The sequence below is a fragment of the Lonchura striata genome, chromosome 20, assembly GCF_046129695.1.
Source record: "Lonchura striata isolate bLonStr1 chromosome 20, bLonStr1.mat, whole genome shotgun sequence".
NCBI lineage: Eukaryota > Metazoa > Chordata > Aves > Passeriformes > Estrildidae > Lonchura > Lonchura striata.
This window is the reverse complement of record NC_134622.1, coordinates 5,949,572-5,968,931: the sequence shown is the minus strand read 5'-3', so window position 1 is coordinate 5,968,931 and position 19,360 is coordinate 5,949,572. Positions and strand designations below refer to the sequence as shown.

The 19,360-nt window shown below is 45.6% G+C and overlaps 1 protein-coding gene across 5 annotated transcripts in view; it reads left to right on the top strand.

The window, feature by feature from the left end:
• Positions 1–19,360, top strand: part of AP2B1 (adaptor related protein complex 2 subunit beta 1) — a 75,999-nt gene that overhangs the window by 19,592 nt on the left and 37,047 nt on the right. For all 5 annotated transcript variants that reach the window (XM_021550983.2, XM_021550980.2, XM_021550982.2 and 2 more), the window contains exons 6-13: positions 1,526–1,716; positions 3,615–3,836; positions 4,818–4,938; positions 7,054–7,149; positions 11,968–12,083; positions 13,132–13,297; positions 13,750–13,848; positions 16,598–16,857. In XM_021550983.2, coding sequence (XP_021406658.1) covers positions 1,526–1,716; positions 3,615–3,836; positions 4,818–4,938; positions 7,054–7,149; positions 11,968–12,083; positions 13,132–13,297; positions 13,750–13,848; positions 16,598–16,857 — 1,271 coding nt within the window. The remainder of the gene's footprint in view (positions 1–1,525; positions 1,717–3,614; positions 3,837–4,817; positions 4,939–7,053; positions 7,150–11,967; positions 12,084–13,131; positions 13,298–13,749; positions 13,849–16,597; positions 16,858–19,360) is intronic.

Here is a 19,360-nt window from a genome sequence, read left to right as displayed (position 1 = left end):
ATAGGACTTTAGTCTTGCCTGCAAAATTTCTATTTTGTCTCTATTCTGAGACTCTTCAATTTTAAAAAGTCTTCCCATTGGAGTCTGTTGGAATAACTATTGAATTTGAGTATAGAAATAAGAATTAGAAATTTATGCTGCACTCCCACTTCTGTTTGTGTCAATCTAGACCCTGGACCTCCTCTCTGTGCTTCCTTTCATCTGTGCTTAGAAAAGAGAAGACCTTTTTTAGTCCAAAATGCAGCAGGAATATTTTCAGGCATGAGTTCTGCTGGAGTGCTTGCTTTACCATGGCTCCATAAAGCAAAAGGATATTCTAGAGACTGAAACTGAAATATGGGTTATTAAAAATTTAGCAGGAGCTGCCCATTTTAGAGAAACTGTTTGTTTGCTCTCAAACTGTGTGACCTGCCAGTGCTGCTGCAGAGCTGGAGGCTGCCAGGCACCTGCCAGCTCATTTCTGGATCACTGTGAAGCCATGTGCCATGGGGAAATTGGGCAAGATGCACACATTCCTGAATAAATAGGGCAGCTGGAGGTTTGGGCACCCTGACTTTAAAGCTGAGCATCTCCTGGAACTGGTGGAGGATGTGGAGCCTGCAGGGAAGCAGGGTGGTGGTGTTCCCTGTGGGTGCCATCTCCAGCTCCTTCCACAGCAAAGTCTCTCGTGATGTCCTCGTCCCGGGTCCCCGTTCCTTCCAGTGAGGCTTGGGGCTCTGCAGTTTGGTTGTGAGGTTGTGCTGTGTCGGAATCCAGGGCATCCCTCTGGCTGCCCTGGCAGGCCTGGGACCCTGGGAGGGGTCAGGAACCCATGGACAGAGATCACAGACAGTGTCTTGCTCTGTACAGAGCCCCCAGAGACACTGTCTATGATCTCTGTCCGTGGAAAAGAATTTCCAGTTTTACAGCATGAATTACAAGCTCTGAGTGTTTGATAGAAGCAATAATTAGTATGGCACAAGTGCAAAAGTAAAATTTTTGGATTCTAGATAAGGCGTCCAAAGGGGACAAGATGGAGGAAATTGGGTGTGTCCTGTCCTTTTTCTCCTTCTTCATGCCCTCCATGTCTCACTGTGGTGTTGGCATTTTTCTGTTGGTTCAGGCTGGGGACACACTGTCCAACGTAGGTGACAGATATTGGCACGTTCTTGTAAATCCAGCCCAGGGAGTTTCTGGTATTTAATGTTTGTAACATCCCACTGAGGGCAGAGCCCCACACGCTGCCCTGCAGGACAGAGCTGGGCAGGGCAGCAGAACATGTTAGAGATGAACAGAATAAACAACCTTGGAACCGGCACAGATGAATTATGACTTCTTCTTTGGCAGCGGGACTGACAGACAGAGACTTTCTACAATCTCAGAATCATCAGTACCACCGATTCCAGCAGTGCTGCATCCCAGAAGGCTCAGATAACTGCTGTGGCAGCTGACAGAGCTCCAGTTTGCTCCCTGTGTGTCCCCAGGCCTGGATCAATCCCTGCCCAGCCTCTCATGCTCTGCTAACAAGGAACTCTTCTTCCCCCAGGTGGTAGCGAACGCCGTGGCCGCCCTGTCGGAGATCAGTGAGTCCCACCCCAACAGCAACCTGCTGGATCTGAACCCCCAGAACATCAACAAGCTGCTGACAGCTTTAAATGAGTGCACAGAGTGGGGGCAGATCTTCATCCTGGACTGCCTGTCCAACTACAACCCCAAGGATGACCGGGAAGCTCAGAGGTGCGGTGGCTTTTTGGTGGCACTTGGGGGCTGCTGGGGGACTTCTGATAACAGGGCACTGTGGCAACACAAATAAGACTTGATAAACTACATTTAAAAGCAAAGCTACTTTTGGTGGCTGGGGCTGATGCTGGAAACCTGCCCCTTCCCTCTGCAGAACTATTTTCTCTGTTTATCTTTTTTAACCTTTTTTTTTTTTCCCTATTTAAAAAGCTGGTTCTTGTGGGGACTGGCACTACTAAGAAGCGATCAGCCCAAGTCCAAACCTGTAACAGTGGAAGTACTGTTGGGAGGATTTTCTGCTTTAAAGCAGAGCTTTCCTATTTGGTTTTGCTGCTTTGAGAGGCAAGAAGCCTTTATAGGTGTGTGGGTTTCCAAAGTACTGGAGGTCTGAGGCTGGAATATTTTCCAGCTGCAAACTAGTCTGTGATATAATAGAAGTGAAAATAAAGGTAAGAAATTACCTTTTTCACTCTTCCAAATTCACCTTTGTGCTTTTATCTTTAACTGCAATAACTAAACCCTAAATAAAAAGACTTTAGGGTTTGGGTAGTGGGCTGTTAGTTTGTGCGCTTCAAGCCTCTTCCTCATCTGTCTCCAGAATCACAAAAAGCCAGATTGTGTTCCCAAGAAAACAAGGGTTCAGCCAGAAAAGTAACTTGGAATGGGGAGACTCTGACATGATGTATTTAATGCAGCTGATGTGGGGATGGAGGAGGAGGAAGGATCACAAACCCGCATGGAAATCCTGGCCAGGCTATTTGGATTTTGATGGGTTTCTTCATTGACTCTTTTTTTGATGCATTGTCTCTAAGAAGCCTCCCAGTAGTCTTGCTGGTTTTTCTTTCCCCCATGTGTTCTGTTTTTGTGCCAGAAACAGCTTTTAATGAGTGCTAGAAACCTGCAGAGATCTCCAGGGTGTGAGCCTGGTGTTACCCCAGCTCTGTCAGAGGGAGCACTGCTCTGAGCACCTGTGAACATGTCCCAGTTCCTCAGCTGCAATTCCTCTGAAGAGTGATTTTGCTCCTTTGTGTGGAGTTTATTTCCTGGAGTCAGACATCACTGGGAAAGCCACCCTCCTTTCCAGCAAAGTGTCACTCCCCTGTGCATGGGGAAACTGAGGCACAGAGAGGGGAGGCAGCTGGGCCATGCAGGTGATCTTGGGTAGAGGCAGCTGGGGGTGCCCCAACCCTGACTTGGATTTCTCTGCTCTTCGCTGAGCTGTGCAGCTTCCCTTCCAGCATGGCTGAAAGCAAATCTTGCAGGGGGAGAAACTTCAGGAGGCACAGATGGGAATAAGATTGTTCTGGGTTAGCAATATGCAGGAGGGAGTGGGAAGAAACTTGACAGATGCTGTAAGAAAGACCATATGAACCCAAACTTCCTTTCTTTTTGGGATGGGCTGTTTAGGATGCTATTTGATTACAGGATCCATTATGGCAAGTGGGTTTTGGGAGGATATTTAGGTCACTCTTGTGTATTCAGAGGAACAGAAATCTTTTTCTGTTGAAATGACAGCAACCCTCCAAGCAAGCCAGAAGCGTGTATCACTTCTGAATGGTTATATGGAGGCTAAAGTGTTTTTCCAGTAGCTGTTTTTGTTAAAGTTATGTTTGTAGGTGACAGACAGGATCACACAAATAGAAAATACCACCAGGAAAAAGCAGGAAGTGTGGAATTGTTCCTGAGCTGACTGTGTCAGGAGAGAAACTTGAAGCTGTGAGAGAAGTCCCTGTTTGTTTCCGGCTGCATTCAGGAAAACAGGACTTTGCCCATTCATTGTGAACAAAACCAAATCCAAGCAGTATCTGAGAAGCTATGTGCCATCTCCTAAATTTAGATTTGAAGTATTTGGCACCCTGAAATCCATTTGAGCCCTTTTCTGTGTCTGTCTCCAGCATCTGTGAGCGGGTGACCCCCCGGCTGTCTCACGCCAACTCGGCAGTGGTGCTGTCAGCAGTGAAGGTCCTGATGAAGTTCCTGGAGCTCCTTCCCAAGGACTCTGATTATTACAACATGCTGCTGAAGAAACTTGCCCCTCCTCTGGTGACCCTGCTGTCTGGAGAGCCTGAAGTGCAGTATGTTGCCCTGAGGAACATCAACTTGATTGTGCAGAAGAGGTAAAGGCTCAGGGGGTTTAATTCCTGTGTTGTCAAAGGCCATCTGGTTATCTCAGATCTCCAGATATTGCCACATGCACAGAATTTCTTTGAATCCAGGCTCAGATCCCTTGAGAGCCAGGTAAAACAGTCTCATGACTCCAGTAGCCTGAATTGATTTCCTTTGAAGCAAACTTGTGATACCAATTTCATGCAGTATTTCTTTACCTGCCTCTCTTCACCTTCTCTTTATGAGTAGTCAGAATTGCCCTCTATAAATCAAAATAATAAACAGGAACAGTCCATAGTGACCCATAGCATCTCACTGTGCTATTCTGTTAGCACAGAACCACCAGGCTGGTGACATCCTGGTGTAGAGTAGGTTGTGGTTTACACTCTGCTCCCATGTTCATGTTTTATTGCTGCTGATCCTTACTGGAAAGGTGAAAAGGCTTGGATAGCACTTTGTGATTATATTATACTGTGCACTGGCATCTTGCAGGTAAAAGTGGAAATGAATTTGTAGGTTTTGCATTGAGATAAGGATGTTATGCTTTCAGTGAAAATGTTCACTGCCTGTCATGGTTGGTTCAGCAGCTCAAATAGAGGAAGCAGAGGTGTGGCCGTAGAAAGACTTGAATTATGCATTTTTCTGTCTAAGTAATCTTTTTGACCTGACTTCTCTCTTCAAATTGGTGTTTGCACATCCTAGACATAAAATCGGAGTCAGAGAATGGTTTGGGTTGAAAGGGACCTTAAAGATCATCCAGTTCCAAATTCCTCTGCAAGTTTCACCCTCCAAATTACTGAGAGCCCTGTCCAGCCTGGTCTTGAACACTTGAAGGGATGGGGAGTCCATGACCTCCCTGGTCAACCAGGGCAAAATTACATCATTCTGTTTCTCAGTGGATATTTGGGGAGATTTCTAAAGAAAAGATGCCTGTTATTACAATAGTTTGGGTATTTTACCACTCTTGAGTGACTGCATTATGTTCCCTGCAGGCCTGAAATCCTGAAGCAGGAGATCAAAGTGTTCTTTGTGAAGTACAACGACCCCATCTATGTCAAACTGGAGAAACTGGACATCATGATCCGCCTGGCCTCCCAAGCAAACATTGCCCAGGTCAGCTGGGGCACTCCTGCTGTGCTCTGGGAGAGGAAAACCCTCCCCTGCTCCTTGTGGGAGGGTGTTTGCAGCTTCTCCTGGAGTTAACATCACTTTTAGGCATCACTGTGCCAGGTGGAGTGCTCTGTGCAGTTCTTTAATGGGAGGTGCTGGAGTTTCCCCCAGAATTTAAATGTTAATAGCCTGGCATGGATGCATCGTGACCATGAGGTGGATCTTGTTTCACAGATGACAATTCCAGGAGGAGAACTCATGGATCCTGTCAAATGAGTCACTGCCAGTGCTGAGGTTGGAATGAGAGCCTTGTTTCAAGTGAGAGGGCTGTGCCTGTAAGGGAGGCAATCAGAAAGGCCAAACATTATTGAAGTGTGAATTTCATGTTAGTAAAATTGTTATAACGCTTGCACAGGCACTCTTGAGAGCTAAAAAAATCCTGCTTTTGCTTAACTTGCTTCCAGAGTGGAAATAGCACAAAGCTGAAGCTGAACTGCGTTGAGATTTGCTTTACAGTGTAGATTATTCTTGTATTTGATGGTGGTTTCATGCAGATCCCTTCCTTGGAGGAGGTGTTCTTGAGTGCACCCCTGGCCATGAGGCCTAACACTAATGCAGAATGATTAATGCCTCTGGTCAGTGCTATTATTGTCCTATCCTAATTGTCACAGAACAGTTTCATTTCATGTGACATTTTGAAGCAGCTCCTTCAGCTCTTTCCTGATGATTTTTGGAACTGAGCAAGGTAATTCATGCTCTTTTTGTGCTGGGGGCATGAAAAATATTCTAAAAATCAGTTTCCATGTGGACATATTCAGAATTTTCTCTTTACTCTTGGTAGGCTCCACACCAATTTGAATTTATAATGCTCCAATAATATGGGTTGTTTGCATGAAAGGCAGTGGTGTCTGGAGGGCAGTCTGAGATCTGCAGACTAATGAATGAATCTCTCCAGCTTCTGAGGAGGCATTCATAAAGTAACACAAGTGTTAGCAGGAATATGTCCTGGAATGAGACCTGAGAGCAGCTTCCAGCCACGTCCTCCTGTGCTGCTGGTGGGGATTCTGCATCCCTGTGCCTAGCCTGGACCAAGGCACCAGGGTGGATCCAGCCCAGGCCTTGGGCAGTCTTTGGGAAGCATCAGCTGCTAAAGGCAGGTGCTCCAAGTGCTGTGCAATGTAGATCATCCAAGGAAATAATAAAACTTCAAAACACAGATGTCCTGTCTCCTCCTTGCAGATTTATGTGTCTGCAGTCTGGCCCTTCATGGCCTCTTTATCTTGTCATTTATCTGAGCAATTTGCTTGGATGAGAGATTTTTCAAAGGACTGTCTGGCTTTGTGCTGCTTCCCTCTCCCTCACCATCTATTTGTGACATCACAATTAAATCCCTGATGTCATGTTTGGCATGAGAAACTGAAATAAATCGAGCTTTTGAGGGAATATAAATTATATATGGTCTTTTCTTGAAATAATTTTTGTAAGCTAAGTGATTTAAGACAAAGCTTTTTAGTTAAAGGTCTTTAAGATCCCAGCAGATCCTGGGTTTAGCCCTTCATCGGTTTCCATTAGCAAAAACACTGAGACAAAATAATAAATCTTAGTTTTATAAGGGGAAGTATCTTCATGCTGTTATTAATCTGTATATAGATGTTCCAGAGTGTCCTCAGATCTCCTCTGCATCTTCTGTTTGAATTCACCAGGGATCCAAAGGTTCATCTCAGCACAGAAAAGGAAAGATCAAAAATGGTTGTTGCCGAGAGCTTTGGATGCAGCAAATATCTTTTCAGTGTAGGAAGGAATAGAAACCTTTAAGTTTGGCAGGGCTGATTTTTCCTCAGTTCTTGTTCAGGGGGATTGAAAATAATCAAGACCAGGCCACCTTTTGACTTTGTCCAGCCTACACCGAGTGTAACCACACCAGTTTGGATTAGACACCAGTCTAACCAACCCAGTAGGCTTCGGAGGGTGAGGCTGATGGCAGAGTTTGGCTGGATGTGTGTGGTAGCTGTGAAAGAATATCCTGCTCATCTTCTGATGTCCAAGCAGCATCACCTGTGAGGGTGGGCTGTTCCCTGAGTGTCCCCAGGGGCTGACATTGGTGTGGTGTCCCCACAGGTCCTGGCAGAGCTCAAGGAATACGCCACCGAGGTGGATGTTGACTTCGTGCGCAAGGCCGTGCGAGCCATCGGCCGCTGTGCCATCAAGGTGGAGGCAAGTATCTCATCCTGGAGGTTCTCTGTGGTTCCCTGTTTTCAGAACCAATGATGGGCTTTGCCACCTCATTTCCCTGGTGCTGGAATTTCAGCGGTGGCCCTCAAGTGGCCTGGATACATCCTGGTTATGGGTAGAGTAGCACTGAGCAGTGTGTGAGCTGTGAGGACATCATAGGTGGGTGGGGTGCTCCTCTCATCTTGCAGGCAGAGCAAAGCAGGTCATTTACTCTTGATGGAGTATTTTACTGCATTTGCTTTAGTGCAACAATGACCACTTATCCATCCAAATCCTTTTATAGCTGTGGCCTGACCTTTTGAAGGGGAAAGAAGATGATATTGTATAGAGAAACTCAGTATTATGAAGCATTTGGTGTCATCCCTCCCCTCCATTTCAGAAGAACAGAACACAGAGGCAGAGAATTGCAGAGATTTGGGGCACTTAAATGCAATTTATACAAAATGAGTGACTCTACTTATGTAAATCCATATAACTTGTGGCCTCATTTGGAGTGTGCTCTTTTACCTCAATGCTTATGCAAACAAGTTCCCAGGAACCTCTGCAGTTATCCAAAACAAGTCTGAAATGTCCTCTGCCAGTGGAAGTGCTCATAATAGAATATTGTTTTTTTAGTAATGTCTCTGTTAATTTCACTGTAAGTGAATCTGAAATGCCTGTCAGGAGCTCAGAAATCCTGTGAAGAGGGGGAAGATTTGTGCTGTGGTGTTGGTACTTTTCAGTAAACTGATGACTGAGTGCAAAATGTCACATAAAGTGCTCTAATTTCAGCTGAGCTCATTTAGCTTTTGCTCAAGTGTGTTCCCATGAGCATTGCCTGACAGCAGATTTAAATAATAACCTAATCATGCCTGGCTTAGTGTGGTGTCAGTGCAGAGGATTCTCTTGTTTCAGCTAAACTCCTGCAAGCCTGTGCACAGAGGACACCAACTTCTGTCCTCTGGAGAGAATCAGCTGCCTTTTTGTGCAGCTCTCTGTTCCTTCCTTCAGCCCTCAAAGGTTTGTCACTGCCAGGGGCTTTCTTTGAAGCACAGCCCCATGGAACAGGGGGCTTCTGTTTCATATCTGCACTTCAAAATACCAGAGCACTCCTTCCATGCTGCATCCAGGCAGGTACCTGTCTAGATGGAGGCACAGCAGTGACAGTAGAAAACCCCCTGAGCATGGAAAAGGGCTACAGAGAAGTTTAAAAGGAGCTGGTGACAGTGCTTTTTGTAGCAGTACTGTGCTGGCAGGGTGGGAATTTGTTTTAGTTCTCAGCAGGGACTTTCTCACTAGGATTTGGCCCCGTGCCTGTCCTAGTTGCATATGGATGGTGGTGTATTCCTGCAGCATCAAGGTGATTTTAGAAGTTTTTACCCTTTCCTGTCCTCATCCCTCACATTTATCCCCATCCCTGATACCACAACAGTCATATTTGATAAGCTGATATTTGAGAAAGGACTGATAATAATGCCCCAGTGACCCTCTAATTGTAATTGTGCCTCTCCATTAGCCATTTTAACCTTGATTTTTGGCACTGCTCCATTGAGGATGCTGCTGCTAAGGGTGAGGTCTGTTTCCTGCTCTGACAAGAACCTGATTTAAAGAGATACATAGAACAACTCATGACAGTTGTTCCTCATCCCTAGGTTAATCCCTGTCCCCAGTGCATCTGTGTTTACTAAAGGCTGTTTACACTGTGAGTTATGACTAATGGGAGAGCATCCTCACAGCCATCAGTGTCCAAGTTCCCAAAGCTCAGAAATCTGCTTTTTGACAGAGGACACAGCCAGTGGGAGCTGTTGATGGATGAGGATTCACAGAGCACCTCAGCTCTGCCTTTAGGGATCTTATTTTTTGTCTAATTGTCACTCCTAGGAGAATGAGACAGAAATAAATTTGTCTGCTGGGAGGTGCACAACAAAGCAAATGTGGTGTTCCCTTTGCTTCTGGTGCTGGTTGGGGATATGGAACCAACACCCACACTGAATAGCAAGGTTTTGCCCAGGCTTGAGCAGTCACATTGTTTTAGGGGATGTCAGAACATCATCATTTTGTGTGGATAGGGCTGGATTATTGATAGCTGAGCTCAGAGTTAATTTGGGTTTATCTACAGCAAACTCTGGTGTAGCTACACTTCTCTGCCTTGTGAATTGGTTTGCTCCAGTGGCAGCATCATGAGAAACCATCGTGTCATGCTTTGGTTTTAAGGAAAACAAGCACCACTCCTGTGGGAAAAGGAAATGAAGTGGATGCAGTAAAGATAGGGATTCCTCTGGAGCAAAGGAGAAGCAGAAGGAGCCATCTTACAGGGGTATTTGTCTGGTTTCCAAGACATTCTGCCAGCAACTTGGTTCTTAGGAATCATTGAGGCTTATGGCCGAGTGTGATACATGCTACTTCAGTAATCTTGTGGGCTTTCATTTGGTTTCTGCAGAAAAACAAAGCAATTTTGACATTGGTTGGTTGTCCTTTCTCACTCCAACCTGAAAGCTGTTTGAGTTGGGGCACTCTTTCATCAGATTGCAGAGCTCTGCTGTCCCCAAGGATGTCCACCTTCAAAAAGCAGTGTGTTTACAAGGGATGGGGTGAGCTGAGATGGCTTTTGCTAGAGGGACTGCTCTTCTGGGCATGTGCCCACCACTGCTCACTTTCCAAAGGACTCTATGGCTAAAAATCATTGCTGTATATTTTAAAGTGCATGTTGTGCTTTTCCTGGAAAAAATTATACTTCAAAGCATCTAAAGAAAAGAAAACTAAAATTTAATTTGCTTTTCCTTGAATTGTACAGCTCTTAAAGCTCTGTTAGTTGGCTCTGACAGGGCTGCACTGCTTGTTGCCAGCAGTAACTGGTGCTGTAGATTCTGTAGAATGGGTGTGGGACAAATTTACCCCCATCAGGTCACTTGTTAAAATATCAGATGAAAGTTACTGAGATGAAGAGGTGAAATTTGAAGCTCTGAAGCATCTCTCTTGCAAGGACTTTGAGCAAGGCTCTCACTGTGAGCCAGGTCAGTGTGTGGAGCCAGGTCTGTGGTCAGTCCTCGTGAAGTGGAAGTGTCTTCCAAGTCACAGCCTCAAATCCCCTCTGGAGCAGCAGGGATCAGGGCAGGACATGGTCAGGTTGCCATTCAGTGCCCCTGTAGTGCCATAGTACCTATAAAGCTGAGCTAAGGAGGGAGAGGTATCATAAAAAAATATTGCAGCAATCACCCATTTTTATGTGATGCCTCTCTGACACCAATTGTATTGGATTTTTCTTCTGTTTGGTTTGAATTTCAGGGGAGAGTTTTATGACTTACTGCCAGTTTGCAAAGGCAGACCAAGTGCTGGTTTCCCTTGGCTGATCCTCATGTCAGCCTGTTTGTGCTGACAGGCCCTGTGTGAGATACCCAGGAGGGCAGGAAACTGCCAGAAGGTTTTAGTCTCTGACCCAAATTCCTGAGGTTTGTCCTTGAGATTTTTGCCCATTCTCAAAGAGCCGATTCCTGTGACTAAAATGCCATTTCACTCCTCCTCCTCCTGCCCAGCCTTTAAGTGCTCTGTAAGTCTGTAAGCTGTTAACTCACTGGAATTGAAAAATCCACCTACATTGCTGTTGTTTGTGCCCCACAGTGTTTGTCTCCAGCCCGAATCCTTTATGAGTGTTCTGAAGGCAGTGTTGGGAGCAGTCTGCTTCTCACATTAATCACCAGCTGTGTAATGAGGCTTCATGTGTGCTCTGCTAATAACCCAATCACTGCCCTTATTGGAGACTCTCTGCTGCTGGAGTTGGTTGCTCCTGTGATGTCCTGCCTTGCTGTGCTGTTTGGGAACAGACCTCCCTGAATTATCTGCCTCTAACTCCACTCCTGGTTCCTGGAGCATGACAGTGTCCAGTCCTTGTTATCTTGCAGTGCCTGTGAATTGAACTAATTAATTGAAAGCTGCATTAGGAACGGCTGAATTTCTGTTTTTAGCTGTACATTTCACATGTTGTTGGTGACCTCACCTCAAAAATACTGAACCTGTTGCTGCTGGGAGCTGCTTTTCTGCTGCTGATTTTGACAACAGTTTTCTCCTGCCTTCTGGCTTTGTTAGAAACTTTCTGGCAGTTCTTATCAGAACTTTCCCAGCTCTGATTGCCTGGCATGGGAAGCCCCAGAGAGCTCTCTCAGTGCCCTGTACCATCCCCAGGTGGTACAAACAGCAGTGTAGATGATGTTCTCAAGCTCTCTCATGTGGTGACCCAACTTTCTGCTGGCACAGTTGTGCCTCTTAATTTCTAGAGGAGCTGGAGCCAGCTGGTGTCCCCACTGTAACAACCAGCCTTTTGTTACCCTGTTGCTCATTCCTGGACACAGAAAGCTGTGAAGGAACTGGGGTTGTTTAGCCTGGAGGAGGCTTAGAGGTGACCTTATTGCTCTCTGCAACTCCCTGAAGGGGTCGGTCTCTTCCACTGGGCAGCACTGACAGAACAAGAGGACACGGTCTCAGGGAAGGTACAGGTTGGATATTAGGAAAAAAACTGTCACTGAAAGAATAATAAAGTACTGGAATTGTCTTCCCAGGGAGGTGGTAGAATCACCATCTCTGGATGTGTTTAAAAAAAGACTGGACATGGTGCTATAGTCTGCTTGAGATGTTAGGGCATAGGTTGGACTTGATGATGATCTTAGAGGTCTCTTCCAACCTCATTATTCTGTGATTCTGTGGACAGAGTTTGCAGCTCTTGTCCTCTGGGCCTTTTCTCATACACATACCATATTCCTCAGTGAGTTCTGTGGGAGCAGGAATGTTTCTTCAGCTTTTTAAATTGTGTTTTTCTGCTCTCTCCAGCAATCTGCAGAGCGCTGTGTGAGCACACTGCTGGACCTCATCCAGACCAAGGTGAACTATGTGGTGCAGGAGGCCATCGTGGTCATCAGGGACATCTTCCGCAAGTACCCCAACAAGTAGGTGGAAGAAGGGTTTTTTTTGGAAGCACTTGGCTGCCATCATCAGAATAGAGCAGACCTCAGCTCACCAGGGCTCTGAAGCAAAGGTAGAAGCAGTGATCCCACTCCTGGTTTGGTAGGATTCAGGTGTTGGCTCTAGACGAGGGGTCAGCCTGGCTTGTTATTAGTTTGAATTGAAAGGTTGTCCTTCCCCACCACTCCTACTGAAGCCTGGATCAACAGCCAGTAAAGCTCTTGCAGAGGATGCCAGAAGGAAAATTTGGCCAAGTTTACAGCATCAGGTTATCCTGGTTTTAATCCCCTCTAGAAATCCATGAAGTGTACAAGTGTCCTCATACAAGGCTGTGAAAGTTCATAGCACCCATGGTCTGAGACCCAGTCAGGTTGTGCTGAACACAGGACTGCTTGTTTCCCACCAAGTGTTCCCTCTGGCTTGGGCAGAGCTCAGCTTCTCTTGGTTCTGCAGTAAGATTTTGTCTCCTCAGCCAAACTGAACTGCAGCAATGTTTTTCAGCAGAGATTTCATAATCACCTAAAAACTAATATGGGACATCTACAGGCTTCCCTGGCAATTTCTGCTGTCAGACTCAGAAATTCCCTGCTTCTGGGGATACCCACATGTGGGAATAGGGGAAGCTAAATGAGTGTGGGATATTGTCTGGTTTAAAGTAAAGCTTTTGAGGGGAGTGTAATACCCAGTTTAGAGTTAGCAGGCTGGAGCCTCCAGCAGGGCTGCAGGATCTGATTCAGACTTATGGTTTGAACTGTTGGATCAAATATTCCCATTAGCAAACAGAACAGAAGGCAGCTTTATCTTGAACTCCACATCTGGGTGGTCCTGCTGATGGATTAAACTGCAGAGACCCTCTGAGATCTCCGTGCTCAGCTTTGGGAGGGGAAAAAATAGTTGAATGAAATGCTGCTTATTGTATAGAAATACAAGACATTACTTCAGTGCAGGATTCTCTGCAGAATGATGTGGGCAGAAATGGAGTGAAACAAGTCCAGTTCACCCCAGTAATCCAGCTGTACTCTGACAACCCAGGTATGAGAGCATCATTGCCACTCTGTGTGAGAACCTGGATTCCCTGGATGAGCCAGATGCCAGAGCTGCCATGATTTGGATAGTGGGTGAATATGCTGAAAGAATTGACAATGCAGATGAGCTGCTGGAGAGTTTCCTGGAGGGTTTCCATGATGAAAGCACTCAGGTAAAGTTGCAGTATGCATTTTGTGCAGTGTGTTTATGGGATGGACAGTAAATGTCATTGCAGTGGTCAGACAATACTTGCCAATAAAAGGTTCAGTATTGGGCTGAAATAAAACTCTTGGGAATCTGCAGTTTTGCTTTGTTGTCTGTATCTCCAAAAATTCTTACCTTGGGAGGACAAGACAGAACTGGAGGGGGTTCCAGAGGTTGCACATTTCGTGGGGGAATGGCTAAGGGACCAGAACTTACATAGTGATGGGGTATAACACAAACCTCAGCCTGCTGCTCAGGGACTTCTCTGTGAAAGTGTTTTGCAGCAGGCAAAAGTCTGAGTCTCATTATATTTGGTTTCACTGGCAAAGAATAGTGTCATGCTGTGAGGAAACTGAAGCCATGTTTTACACTAGTAATGGAATACTAATTTCTAATCTCTCCTGTGCCCCTCTCTCTTAGGTGCAGCTCACCCTCCTGACTGCAATAGTGAAGCTGTTCTTGAAAAAGCCTTCTGAGACACAGGAGCTGGTGCAGCAGGTCCTCAGCCTGGCCACACAGGTAAGCCAAGGTATCCAGTGAGCCTGAGCCCTGCAGACACTCTGCTGGCCTGCTGTCTCATGTTTCCTAGCTGCCAGACCAGGCAGCTTTGCAGTAGATCAGATTCAAGGGTGTTCCCTTCTCTCCCAAAGAGACTCTATTTAAAAGCTGCTCTGTGCCTGTTACCATCTGGAATCTGCTTTCTCCTTCTTAATTCTTGCTTTATGTGAATTTCTTCCCCATTCACGCATAAATGGAAAGGTAGGGACAGTGTAGAATTATCAAGAAACCAAAATTCTTTCTCCTTGAAGGTGGCTTACAGTTAAATATCTGGAGCTATGAGACCTGGCAAAGACTTGGCTCTATGAACTGCAAAGTTTAAGCAGTGCTTAAAAAAAGAAAGAACTGAGGTTTGGGGTTTTTTCCTTGTACTGGGATGCTGTCAACCAATGTGGCAGCTTTGCTGGAGGCTGTAGCAGTGGGTTAAGATCATGGATTCATTATGCATGAGGTGCTGAGTTATGAGCTCAGATCACTGCAGGCAAGGCTGGGCTTGAGCTGGCAGACACAACTGCTGTAGTTCTAGAGGACAGAGGTGATGTCCTGGTGGCAGGGGTGGGTAAGAGCTCAGCTGATCTTCCTGCACTCCTTGGCTGTAATGACTGAGGTAAAATGCCCAAAAAAATCAGCTCCTCTCCAGACCTGCTGTGTCAAGTGATAAAAATAGTCTGCCAGCTGAATGGGCTGTGATTGTTTCTGAGCAGAAAACCTGGAGTCAATCATCAGCTGGCCTTTTTGATCCTCTTTGCTGCAAGAAATCACAGCTGTGGATTTACTGCACTTAAAACTTTTATTCATTCCTTTGGGGAGTTGCATTGGTCAGCCGCAACAAGCCCATGAGCTGCTTTTCTTGCTTCAAAACCTCCTATTAGGCAGGATCTGAGCTGCTCTTCAGAGAGGAGTGGGCCAAGGGCAGGCTGTATCATTTGCCTGAGCCAACAGAAGAAAGGTACTAAGTGCTAAAACCCACTGTGCTGACTCACAAAACATTTAATGGCACCCTCAGAATATAACAGGCGTCTGGGTTTGTTTCTCTGTTTGTCACAAATGTTGATTCAGTCTGACTTTTTGTGTTTTCTATGAATAATAAGTCAGTGTAGGATAACTGGCTGTAAAACACTGAAAAACCTTATGCTTCAAGGTCTGATTTCTAGGTGTTTTTTGCTTGAGTGGGAGAATAATTACATGTGTGTTTCTTTCCCCAGCTTAGGTATTGTTGCACTTTGAGTGTCTCAGAGCTTGTCTGCACAGCAGACTGCAGGTGTGGTTGTAGCAGGAGTGAGCTTCATCCAGCCAGCTCTGGTAAAAATAGCAGTGGAGCAGCTGGGGCTGGAAGGAACACAGGAATTGAGGTCTCAGACCTCTGCATCCCCATTGCTGTTGATGGGTGGGCAGCTGGGCTAGCCTGGGCTCATTGGTGTTGCTCCACAGGTGTGCATACAGACCCTGGAGAGAGGAGAAGTGGGAGAGAAACTGGGAGATATTTGAGCCTCTTGTTTCAGTAGGTTTACCAGCTTCCAGTGTGGTTTTTTTTTGGCTGTGAGAAGAAACAGTCAGCCTTGAATCTGTAGGTGCCTGCAAGTAGGAGAGTGTGTAGCCTTTCATGTGTGCTCTTGCAGAAGCCCTGCCTGATCCTGAGTGCAGAGTCTGGGAGGGATTGTTAAAGTGCAAAGAGTCCACAATTCTACCATCAAACAAAAACAGCTCTGCAGAGATAATGTGTGAGACAACAGAGAGATTCATTTAGGTCCTTACAAGCAAAATGAGCTGAGCTCAGTCTCATTTCAAGAAGAGGTTTGAGAATGTCTTGAGGCAGATGGCAGATGCAGATTCTGACAGGGCAGCAATGAGAGCACAGAAGAGAAAAAGAAATGCCAAGAGGAAGGCTAGTGAGGTGTACAATATTTTGCTGGAATTTTATCAAGGAGAAAAGCCCTCTAATCCTGTTACTCTGCTGATGTGAAGATTAAAAATCTGAGCTCTTGTTTCCATGAACAGTTTACTACAACAGAAAACCACAGCACCTTCCTCTCCCTAGAACATTATCAGCAAACCATCCCCACTCACTTTGCTGCTCTGGGCAGAGCTGCTCAAAGAGAGAAATAATTAGCACTTCATGCAGAGGCAAAAGTATCTGCAATAAAACAAGAGTATTATTGACAGCTGGAGAACTGATGAAGTACCCTAAGTGTGTATCATTAGCATCTCTCCATACTTCATTAGATAACTAAAAGGCAGGGTAAATTAAGATCTCTTTTGCTATAAAGAATATGGCTTATTAAGATGTGGCTCTGCAGCATCTTTTTCGTCCAGCAGTGCCTTGGGTAAGTCATATTTCCAGGAATCTTGGATCATTATGCAGTGTTGTGTGTCTGCTCTTAGTGTGCACCAGCTATTGCCACTCATGCTCTTTTTTCTGGATTTCTCCTAACACTCAGTGGCAGGAAAGTTTGAAAAGCAGTTGGCAGCTCTGTTGTTTTGTGGGGAATAAATCCTGGGATTTTTCCTCCCTGAGCAGGAAGCCAGGCATTAATACTTTAGTTCTTGTTTTTAGTTTTAAGATGTTCATCTCAACAAGCAGTTTGTAACATCATTTTGAAATTGGTGGCTGTGGCTGCTGGCTGGTTGGGGTTTTTTAATCCAGAAGAATAAAGTGATTACAGGCATTAGTTGACTTGAGACCTGTGAGTGATGCATTGCTTTGTCTCAGGATTCTGACAACCCAGACCTGCGGGATCGTGGCTACATCTACTGGCGCCTTCTTTCCACGGATCCAGTGACTGCCAAGGAAGTGGTGCTCTCAGAAAAGCCACTGATTTCTGAGGAGACTGATCTGATTGAGCCAACCCTGCTGGATGAGCTCATCTGCCACATTGGGTCTCTGGCTTCTGTGTACCACAAACCACCCAACGCTTTCGTGGAGGGCAGCCACGGCATCCACCGCAAGCACCTGCCAATCCACCATGGGAGGTGAGCTCAGGCAGCCCTGGGGATCATGGGCAGGCTTGCTTGTTTATTTCTAGCAAACAGTCCAAAAGATGCCAAGGTCTTTCAGAAGACCCTAGAGGGATTTTGTTGATGGTTTGCAGGTCATTCAAGGGGCTGTTTCATTGCAGAATATGATCCTGGCTATGGAGTGTCCAAGTTCCTGGGTCAAAAGACACAGGAACTATCAAAGTTCCTGTGTGAGGAGAAGCTGGGATGTTTTTTGAGAAGACATTGGTTATAAGTGCTCTTGATATGAATTTGAGTACAAAAGCAGAAACTTTGGATGACTGGTGCAAGGAGGAATAGAGTGAGAACAGGCATCTTTCAGAAGAAAATTTTGTAGGAGCTTTGCTTCAGCAACAGCTCAGCTTTATGAGCCTGTCTCCTGGAATGCAGTATCACTTTCCTGGAACATGCAAGCACAGGGATCCTTCACTGCTGGAATATGAAATGGAGAAGGATTAGTAAAACTCCCTTTCTCACTTGGTGCCTGTAAAGCAAGGGAAGTGCAAAAGCCATCTAAGCCTGTTAGGGCTCAAAGAAAGATGGGTAGACTGACATGGTCTGTCTGACCTTTGTGAGGTGGGGGAAATGCTTTGGCTCACTGCCTGGTGCTTCAGTGCCTCCCTGGGATCACAGTTTTGGCCGCAGGTTAGTTCTACAAGAGCAGGCAGTGCCTCAGTCCCAGCTGGGGCTGTGTTGCTGTTGGGCCTGTTCCCGTGTTCCCTCATTCAGGTGAACAGTTTGCTATTTGCACTAATGGTATTAATTACAAAAATGAGTGTATTTTGCAGCAAGAGGCAGAGTAGCCAGGCTTACCTCTTAATAATATTCCCAAAGTGACATTTGGAGTGCTATTTTTTGCTGTTGCACTGATAAATCAGTGTGCGATGCTGCTTCTTTTCTATTTTCTGACACCACTGCTCTGCTATTCTTAGCAACTTGAGCTATTTCTGTGGTGGCTGGCTTTGGGAAGCCGAGTTGTTTTCTCCCTGCCTGAAATCAAGTCTGGCTGCACTGACCTAGAATCAGCAAGTACAATTGTACCAGTTGGACAGAAAAAGCAGTGGCCACTTTCCTACCTCTCCTAATCAAAGATTTGTCTCAAAATGAGCTGGTTTTTGGTGTTACCAGCCTTCCTGTACACTGTTGTTCCAGGTCACTACAGCAGATAGCATTTATGGGGATTTAGCTCAGAGAATTCAGCTTTTTGAAGGAGCAGTTTATTATCTTCTTGCATGTAGTGTCTGTGTGCGTGACTCTCGTTGTTCATGCTCAGTCTGCTGACCTTAAGTATTTTCTGACTTTGACAGAGCCATTGCTTAAAAAAAAACTCAAAAAAACCTCCAAGCCTCAGTCAGCAGTGCAAGCCAGGGGAAGGTCTGAGGGACGCTCAGCAGAGTGTGCTGCACTCTATTAATACTGATGCAGAGATAAATTTAAAAATGAGTGGGGTTAGTTAATAGCACACCAGGCTTCTCTGATGGGAGCTCACCTCAAGAGGCCCCAATATTGGGGTTTTCTGCATCTATTTAAGGCAAGTTAAGGTTCCCAGTAAAAGATAAGTCCAAACGGTGAGGTGAGGTGATTTTCTGTACAACTCCTGTACTCCAGTGACCATTCTGATGGCTGGCTGATCCTTGTGGTAGAGACTCATGAGAATGGGGAGATTTCCACAGTGAATGTGGTTTAAGAGGGTCAAGACTGCTTTGAGTGGTGCTTCCCTGGATATAAATCCAGGAGAAGTTCTGGTTGGTAGAACACACTGCATGGCATTTTGATTCATTAATTTTCCATTCAGAGCCCTGTAGGGCAGGTTTCTTGCAGCTCTCAGCTGATGGGAAGATCCATTGAACAGCTCACAGATGGTGAAATGTTCCTGCCTCTCCAGTGAGCCCCAATGTCACAGAGCTGCAGATGTCTCCTGAGGGTGGGGGAGAAATCTGATGGCTTGGCAGTGTTTCCTCCTGTGGTGGCTCCTGCCACCTCTGCTCAGCCATAATTCAGCTGGGAAATTTGGGAGGATGTTAACAGGGCTCCTGGGAGAAGCAAATCTGATTAGACTTGAGCAGGAGTCTCTGTTTCCCTGTTTCACAGGTGGCTGCAGAAAATTTTTGATTCTGATTCAGGCTGTGCATCCCTTGTGACTCCAGCATCTGGGAACTGAACTCACAGGGCCAAATCTCCAATTCCCATGGCCAAACCCAAGGCTGTAAGGGGGAAAGCTTATATCAAGTCTTTTTGCTCTTTTTAACCTATATATTCTTTATTAATTTATTTTCTTTCAAAGAAAATGAAAAGTTATTTATAGGAATCTCCTTAAAGAGATCCTTTACAAATGGAAGTCTGGGGTGTTTCTTTTTTCAAACAAACCAACTGAGCTTTGTCCTTTCCTGATTTCTTGCTGGGCTTTGGGGCAGCAGCAGTTACACAAGACATGGAGGGACTTCTGTGTCTCCATCAGGAGAAGGATGAGTAAGTGTTG